Source organism: Bos grunniens, chromosome 22 (assembly GCF_055505025.1).
Source record: "Bos grunniens cultivar Pamir isolate PY7600 chromosome 22, Bosgru_T2T1.0, whole genome shotgun sequence".
Classification (NCBI taxonomy): Eukaryota; Metazoa; Chordata; class Mammalia; order Artiodactyla; family Bovidae; genus Bos; species Bos grunniens.
Genome location: NC_141186.1, coordinates 54,105,526 through 54,114,776, shown reverse-complemented (window position 1 = coordinate 54,114,776; position 9,251 = coordinate 54,105,526). Strand labels below are relative to the sequence as shown.

The 9,251-nt window shown below is 53.4% G+C and overlaps 1 protein-coding gene across 1 annotated transcript in view; it reads left to right on the top strand.

The window, feature by feature from the left end:
• The first annotated feature begins 4,118 nt into the window (after positions 1–4,118).
• The window catches only part of LIMD1 (LIM domain containing 1), a 79,113-nt gene continuing 73,980 nt past the window's right edge, over positions 4,119–9,251 (top strand). Inside the window, exon 1 of the mRNA XM_086368424.1 lies at positions 4,119–6,264. Coding sequence (XP_086224550.1) covers positions 4,863–6,264 — 1,402 coding nt within the window. The 5' untranslated portion in view covers positions 4,119–4,862. The remainder of the gene's footprint in view (positions 6,265–9,251) is intronic.

The following is a 9,251-nucleotide window of genomic DNA, read 5'->3' as shown; positions in this document are numbered from 1 at the left end:
TCAAAAATCAGCACTCCAGTTCACTGTGTTCTGCTAAACATATTTCACTGCACTCTGAGCAGATGGCCCGGGAGGGGTTGGGCCAGGGCCAGGGGGCAGCCTCCCTCCCCCATGGGTGTGTGGGGAGCCTTGTGGGGAGCCACGTGGGGCCCTGTGGCCAGGCACATGCCTGCAGCTGGGCCTTCCTGTGCAGCGGAAGGCCCGGGGTGTGGGGCTGAGACTGGTCAAGAGTGGGCGCCGGTAGCACACGCAGGGCAAGATCATGGTCCTCATGTCTGGGTCTGGCCTGGGCAGCTTTCCAGGGCGGACAGTCACGAGACACAGGCTCGTTAGTAGTGCCAGGAAAGGGCCATTATCGAAGCTGCTTCTCTCCATTCATGGGACAGTTCCACAGTGAAACTTGGGGCCAGAGAGAAAGCCTAAGGTTCAGGAAACAGCTTTGGAAGGGCCAGGGTTTCCTGGCCTGCTTGAGGCATCCGTGGGATGGAAAGAGCCCAGAGGAACCTGGGTTCTTAGTTCTTCATCCATCCGCCTGGCTGAAATACAAAGATTCTTTTCAGAGCTCTCCCTGAAGTAGCCCTCCAGCTTTGGACACTCACCGCATTGTGTGCTGGGACATTCCCTGTAGCCCAGCAAAAGGGACAGAAAAGCCCTTTCAGTTAACTGCAAAATAAGCAGGGCTCCGTCCAAGGATGGGGGCCCTTTGCCTCCTGGGCCCTTCAGTAATTCATTGGCTGTCTGAGCACCGTTTACTGCCTCCAGTCTGTTGGATGAGGGTTTTTCAAATGCCGCTTGGTCAATGATTCTTTATACACGCTTATATAAAAAACATATATGTAGGCATGCAAACAGATACTCTTCAGTCATATAGGTTCCCGTATATGTTCAGACACACACATGAACAATTCTATGTAGTCATACTCTTGCCTGGCAAGATATACTGTCTCCGAGGCAGATCAAATATCTGGTACAAGGTGATCAAACAAGATCTGCAGAAGGTTTGTAGTGACACAGAGTTACAAGAGCAGGAATACAGTCTCCTCTGTATTCTTCTCCGAACTGCTTCTCTGAATCTGGGTCATTGTGAAGTCCACTGAATTATTTTGTTGTTGTTAATTTAATTACTATGGTCATGTCTTTATAGCTTATTTATTCATTTATTTTAATGGTTTTACTGATTTATTTTTGGCTGTGCTGGATCTCCGTCGCTGCATGTGGGCTTTTCTCTAGTTGCGGGACATGAGCTTCTCACTGCCGAGGCTTCCCTTGTTGTGGAGCACAGGCTTAGCTGCCCCGTGACATGTGGGGTTTTCCTGGACCAGGGATCAAACCCGCGTCCCCTGCATTCGCAGGCGGATTCTTAACCACTGGACCACCAGGGAGTTCCAAAGTCCAGTTAATTCTTTCTCTCTGTGGATGGTAACACCTGTACTTCCTCTTCGGATGTGACTCGGGCGTTCATTTATCAAGCATTTGGGGATCCTACCCCACCCCAGGCAGTGTTTTGGTTTCCTGGGCTACTGTGATGAACAAAATGGGCAGAGATCTGGGGCCTCGTGATGTTTGCATTCTGGTGAGGAGCCAGCTGGTCACTGTGGGGGCAGGTGGGGTTGGGAATGGACAGGGGGCAGGCAGACTTCCCAGGGAAGTGACCGTTGAGTGGAGACCTGAGGGCTGTAAAGGTGGGAGTCAGAGGCATATCTGTGGAGCAGTTCTAGGCAGAAGAGACAGTGACTCTCTTGTGCCTCTAGTTACATTGCGCTCACTTGGCAAAAAGCAGCCCTGCTTAGACCCAACTCCACACCCACATCTGTGCAACGGAACCTCGGCCGCAGAGACACGTGCCCTGTGCTGGCTGGCCTCCTTGCAGTTCAGGGCCAGGATCTCGGGTGGGAGTGGAGGTGGGGGTGGGGAGCACAGGGGGAGGCTTCACGCTTCCATCATGCATTCTTCTTCAGTCCATTCACGCTTTCACTGCCCTAAACAGCCAGTTCCCTGCAGCCGCATCCCCGGGTCACTCTCAGCTAACTCTCTGTACCTCCTATCAGTTCAGTTCAGCCGATCAGTCGTGTCCATCTCTTTGTGACCCCATGGACTGCAGCACACCAGGCTTCCCTGTCTGCCACCATCTCCCGGAGTCTGCTCAAATTCATGTCCATTGAGTTAATGATGCCATCCAATCATCTCATCCTCTGTTGCCCCCTTCTCCTCCTGTCTGCAATCTTTCCCAGCATCTTTCCCAAGGAGCTGGCGCTTTGCATCAGGTGGCCAAAATATTAGAGCTTCAGCTTCAGCATCAGTCCTTCCAATGAATATTCAGGGCTGATTTCCTTCAGGACTGACTGGTTTGATCTCTTGCTGTCCAAGGGACTCTCAAGAGTCTTCTCCAACATCACAATTTGAAAGCATCAATTCTTTGGCGCTCAGCTTTCTTTGTGGTGCAACTCTCACACCTGTCCATGACTACCGGCAAAACCATACCTTCGACTATATGAATCTTTGTCCTCAAAGTGATGTCTCTGCTTTGTAATACACTGTCTAGGTTTGTCATAGCTTTTCTTCCAAGAAGCAGGCATCTTTTAATCTCATGGCTGCAGTCACCATCTGCAGTGATTTTGGAGCCCAAGAAAATAAAATCTCCCACGGTTTCCATTGTTTTCCCATCTATTTGCCATGAAGTAATGGGACCAGATGCCATGATCTTCACTTTTTGAATGTTGAATTTTAAGCTAGCCTTTTCACTCTCCTCTTTTACCTTCATCAAGAGGCTCTTTAGTTCCTCTTCGCTTTCTGCCCTTAGCATGATGTCATCTGCATGTCTGAGGTTGTCTACCTGCCCAGGAACCACATTTGGGATTTACAGAGTACAAAGCACTGTCACGCGTATTGCATTATTTGTTCCTTGTCACAACGCTGGCAAATAGATTCACTAATTCACTTATTCAACTATTAGGTACTGTGACATATAGATACTGGGCATACAGATATGGTCTAATGGGGTGGAAAACCAACCACCCACCAAAAAACCGCATGTAAACAATAAATATAAATAGTGATCAGAACTGATGAGGAAATAAAGAGGGTGCCGAAAAAGAAGGGTTCTAGAGACTGTTATTTTGGCAGAGATGGTAAGATGAGCCACGGAGAAGTTCAAGGGCCAGCTCTGGGCAGACACCAGGAAGCTCCTGCAGCTAGTGGCAGGGAAGACTCCCCAGTCAGACCTGCCGCAGGGAGGCAGACCCTGCCAGAGCAGGAAGGCCGTTGTGGGGTTGGTTTCAGTCTAAGCCCCTGGTAAGCACTGAGGGTTACCAGGGAACTGACTGGTCTGGTATCGGCCTTAGGATCACGGTATCTGCTCTCTGGGAAATGAAACCTCTCCAGGGTCACCTAGGAGGTAGTGCAGGGAGTGGTGGGCCTTGCTAGGGTGCCCAGGAGGCAGGCCTGGCGCCCCCAGAGTCGTGCAGATCTACTTGGGGGATCAGAAATCCTCCCATGAATAATGAGCCAGCAGGGCACGTGATTTTATGGCCTAACAGAGGGACTTAGGACGCTCCCTCCGGGCAACAATGTGCCTTTTAACCCCTTTCAGAGGACCTAGGCACCCATGCACGCTTCGCTAGTCATGATGGCATCTTGGACCCTTCTCCCTCGATGCCTCAGTCTCCCTACTTGTCCAAGGGGACTTGGGCCAGCCCTCAGGTGACTCCGTGGGTCGCCAATCCTGCACCTTGTGTAGGGGCGAGGGAACTGCCGGGGCCAAGCCGGCAAAAGGGGTTGACTTTCCACTCGGGAAACCGAGGCACAGTGGGACGAGGAGCGTGCGACCTCGGGACTCCCGCAAAATTCAAGCGGCACGTCTCGGGTCCACGCAAGCCGTCCAGGTCGCCTGCCAGCGATCCCCGCGGAGTGGCCTCCGCCCCGCTCTGCCCAAGGACCGGAGCCGGGCCGGACTTCTCCTGGGGCGGTCCCGCGCTCAAGGGCTGAAAGAGGCGCGCGGGCCACACCTCCAGGTTCCCCAGCCCAGTCGGGCTCGGGCCTGCCCCGGGGCGCCCGCCGCCGCGCGCGCCGACCCCGCCCCTCTCCCGCGCCCCCGCCCCTCGGCCGCTGCCTCCGCCTCCGCCTCCTCGCAGGCCCGCGACGTGCCCGGCCGGCGACCGAGCGGCGGGGACGGCGTCCGGCGCACTCACTTCCGCGTCCCGCCGCCCTCCGGCTCGCGCGCGCCCAGCCCCCGCCGCCATCGGACAATAGACCAACCGCCCGGCTGCCGTGAACTTCCCGCCGGGGCCCGGCCGGCCCGTGTGCCCCGGATCCCGATCCCCGATCCGTCCCCGCGCCGGCCACGATCGCAGCTCCGCGCCACCGGGGGAAGCCGCGGAGGACCGAGCGCCCGGTACGTGCTCGCGCCTCCCGCCGCCGCGCCTCCGCTCCGGCCCGGCCGGTCCTGGGCCCTCTGCTCTCTGCTCTCTGAGCAACTTTCCCTCCTGTCCAGCGGCTGCTGCCTTGTGGGTGTCTTGAGTTTGGCTGCTTAAGGAGGATGTGATTTTTTTTTTTTTCTTCCGTATTTCTTTTACGTTTTATGATTTGAAACTGAGAAAAGAACTCACAGCCAGCTCGGACAGCCAAGCGCCGCCAGCCGCCCCCACGCGGACACCTCCGAGGGGAAGGGGAATTGGAAGCAAATTTGGCCCAAGTGACTTTGAGGCCTCAGCATCTGCTGGACTCTAAGGCCCTGGGTCATGACTCTCATGCTGGGCAGGTGGAAGGCTGTACCTGTTCTGGGCTGGACTTGAGTGTCCGCCCTCTGCCAGGACCCCCACCGCCCCAGCTCCACGCACTCAACTAGGCTAGGCCCGGTCAGCAACATGGATAAGTACGACGACTTGGGCCTGGAGGCCAGTAAGTTCATTGAGGACCTGAACATGTATGAGGCCTCCAAAGATGGGCTCTTCCGAGTGGACAAGGGTGCAGGCAACAACCCGGAGTTTGAGGAAACACGCAGGGTGTTTGCTACCAAGATGGCCAAAATCCACCTGCAGCAGCAGCAGCAGCAGCAGCTCCTACAGGAAGAGACCCTGCCCAGGGCGAGCCGGGGTCCCGTTAACGGTGGGGCACGCCTGGGCCCACCGGCCCACAGGGAAGCTGGTGGGGGCAGCAAGCTGGCCGCGGATGGTGCTGCCAAGCCCCCTCTCGCTGCCTCAACCGTGGCCCCTGGGACGACCATCACCGTGGCGCCTGGGCAGCCCTCGTACCCACCCCAGGAGCAGAGGGCCAAGCTGTACGTCCGGGGTTCGAGGCAAGGCAGCCAAGACTGTGGGTCCAAGGAGAGCATGGTGAATTCTGAGATGTCTGCTTTCCATCGGCCGGGCCCCTGTGAGGATCCCTCCTGCCTCACCCACGGAGACTATTACGACAACCTGTCCTTGGCAGGCCCCAAGTGGGCCGACGACCCGGGAGTGTCCCCTGGCATCAGGTTGGGTGTAGGAAGTGGGTGGTCTGGGACCCCGGGGAGCGACCCATTGCTATCTAAGCCCTCCAGGGATCCTCACCTGTACCACCAGCAGCTCTCCGCAGGCTCTGGCAGGTCTTTGCAGAGTGGCCAGGATGGTGGGCCTGGAGGAGGCAACAGCGAGAAGCCAGCGGGGGTCTGGACCACCGCCTCTTCCCAGCGAGTGAGCCCTGGCCTCCCTTCCGCTGGCCCAGAGAATGGGGCCCTCCCGAGGTCTGCTCAGCCCAGGACCCCTTCTTTCTCAGCGCCTCTGGCCCTGAACCGGCCCAGTCAAGGCTCTCTTCCCAGAACAAACTCGGGGGTAGGGAGTGAGGTTTCAGGCACGATGCCCAAACCCACTGTGGACCCTCAACCCTGGTTCCAAGATGGGCCCAAATCTTACCTTTCTAGCTCTGCCCCTTCATCCTCGCCAGCCAGCATGGACCATATGCAGGCGGGTGCCCTCCCTGGGCTGGGTCCCAAGCCTGGCTGTACAGATCCTGGCATTGGTCCCAAGCTCAGCCCCAACAGCCTTGTCCATCCAGTGATGTCCACCCTGCCTGAGTTATCTTGTAAAGAAGGTGCCTCCAGCTGGGCCTCTGATGGCAGCCTGGGGCCTGTGCTCCCAGAGACGCCGAGTTCCCCCAGAGTGAGGTTACCCTGCCAGACGCTCATCCCGGGCCCTGAGCTTGGACCCACGGCCGCCGAATTGAAGTTAGAAGCCCTCACCCAGCGTCTGGAGCGGGAGATGGATGCTCACCCGAAGGCCGATTACTTTGGTGAGTACTGAGAGGCTGGTGTGGTTGCCCACAGCGGGTGACGGGGTCCCTGCATTTGGGCATTAGGGGGAAACGCCCCCTACCCCCACCAGGGATGCTGTCGCTCTCCTTGAGTGCGCCTGTCTTTTTTTTTTTTTAACTTCCTCTTTCAGCTGCCTCTTCTGAAACTTGAAAAGAGACTTGAGATCATCACTAGGCAGAAAGCGGATCTTGCTGCTGGTGGTTACCCATGTGCAAAGGGCAGGATTGCTCGTGACTGCTCCCCGCAAAAAGGGAAATCTGTGACTTTGGATTTCAAGGGTTTCGGGAGTGACTTAGAACCTGTCACAGTGACTGGCTCAGGCGGGACCTGAATGGGCTTCTTAGAAGGTCCATGTACCCCTGAGGGTTCGTTCCATCAGTTGCTGGCTGTGCCAGGGGAGCCTGGCTACTAGAGGACCAGTGGTTGGGCGTGGGCTCTCTGCGGGTCCCTGTGTGCACGTGTGTCTGCCTGCACGTTCTGTGTTCAGCAGAGGGAGGTGAAACTCTGACCTGGAAGGCTTTGTTCTAGAGCAGTCCTTCTCAAAGTGTAGTCTGAACCTGCAGCGTCCTTTTGCCTGGGAACTAGTTAAAAATGCAAATTCTTAGGCCCCACCCCAAACCTACTGCATCAGAAACTGGCATGGGGCCCAGCAGTTGGCATTTTTCGCAAGCCAGCCCTGCTCCTGACGTTCTGGGAAATTGGAGACCCGTGCATTAGGCACCTTCCAACTCAGCACCCCCACCCTGACTACTAGCCAGCAGCCAGGTTACACCCACAGTCGTGGCTCCTAAGAGAATGGAAGATGCTCCTTGTTGGTTTTTCTTCCTCTTGGAGGTTTTGTTTTATTCTCTTTTTAAAGCCACAAACTCTCGGAGACTGCTGGCTTCAGCTTTTATTTTTTCCTCCGTGCAGAGTTTGGAGGCAGCAGAAAAGCAGAGATAGCATCCTGTTGAGTAACAATGTAGCCATCTCACAGAAGCTCTAACTAGAAGAGCGGGAGTTTTGTTTATTTTTTTAAATTACTTGTGATTGGAGTATGTTGCTTTACAATGTTATGTGTTTCTGCTGTTCCACAAAAACAGTCAGCTGCATGGATGCCTCTTGCTTGGGTTACCTTCCCATTTAGATCGCCGCACAGCATGGAGTCGAGTTCTCTGAGGTGTACAGTAGTTTCTCATTTTATTTTATGCATGGTATCAATATTTTATTTTAGTTTTTATTTTTGAACTGTGCGTAGTTGAGGTCACCGTTTCCCTGTATGAAGGCTTTTGGTGGGGGGCAGGGAAGGCCCCGCACAGGGAGGGTCACTGGTTGGCTGCTGTCTGTCTGCCCCATCCTGCATGAATGAATGATTCTGTCCCGAGGTGCTTGGAGGGACGTGTCCGAGGCACGGGCACTGTGTTCTTGCTTCTCGTGAGAGCCTCGCAGGAGCAGCGCTCACACCACCCTGGGCAGTCAGAGGTCAGGCTGGCTGTTTACTCGGCGTTTATGTTCTAGAGCATGTAGCGGCCTCTCACTGTGAGCCATCTCTTCTCCTTTGCAAATCCCCCTCCTTGGGAATAATACTTTTCTCTGGAAATACTGTGGGCTTTTTTTTTTTTTTTTTAGTTTAAACCATTGTCTTTTTTTCCAGTTTTACTGAGATGTAATTGACACACAATATTGTATAAGTTTAAGATGCACAGCATAGTAGTTTTTAAAAAAGATTTCTAAGTTTTTGCTTTTTAAAAGGTTTTTAATTTTTAAGCAAATGTATTTATTTATTTATTTATTTTTGGCAGCGCTGGGTCTTCGTTGCTGCTTTTGGGCTTTCTGTCTAGGTGCGGTGAGCTGGGGCAACTCTCGTTGAGGAGCACAGGCTCTAGAGCGTGGGCTCAGCAGTTGTGACGCACGGGCTCAGTTGTCCCCCCCGTGGCATGCGGGGTCTTTCCCGACCAGGGATCGAACCCTTGTTCCCTGTGTTGGAAGGAGGATTCTTTACCACTGAGCCACCAGGAGAGCCTCAGCATAATGATTTGCTTTATGTAATGATTTGATTTACAGGCATCATAAAGTGATGATAACAATAAGGTTCGTGAACATCCATCATCTCATCTCATCTCAAAAAATCACTTTTTTGTTGTGATGAGAACTCCGGATTTCCTTTAACTTTCATATGCAACATATAGCAATGTTAGTTATATTTATCGTGTTGTACATTATATCCTTAGGAAGTTTATGCCTTTGACTGCTTTCGTGTCCCATTCCCCCTCTCCCCTTCCACCTACCGCTGAAGTGAAGTGAAAGTCACTCAGTCGTGTCCGACTCTTTGCAATCCCATGGACTGTAGCCTGCCAGGCTTCTCTGTCCGTGGAATCCTCCAGGCCAGAATACTGGAGAGGGTAGGTGTTCCCTTGTCCAGGGGATCTTCCCAACCCAGGGATCGAACCCAGGGATCAAATCCAGGTCTTCCGTGTTGCAGGTGGAGTCATGCATTCATTCATTCATTCACTGTCTAAACCACTAGGGAAGCCCAAAGAAGCACACACCTTCCCTGATGGAAGCCACAAATCCCATCTCTTTTTCTATGAATTTGAAGTATAACTGACCTACAACACTGTTAGTTCCTATTATGCAATGTCATGATTCAGTATTTCTGTACGTTTCTGACCATCACAAGTCAGTCCAGTTACAGTATGTCACTATATGAAGATATTACATTGTTATTGGCTACATTCCCCGCACTGTGCATTTCATATCCATGACTGGTTTATTTCGAAACTGAAACTTTGTACCTGTTACCCTCCTTCAGCTATTTCTTTCCTCCCCACCTTCCCTCCCCTCAGGCAACCACCTGTTTGTTCTCTGTAGCTATACTTCTGTTTATGTTTTTTGTGTCTGTGTGTGTCGGTTTTTTTTAGATTACACATATATGTGAAATATAGTATTTGTCTTGAATTTTTAATTTCAAGATCATTAAACAACA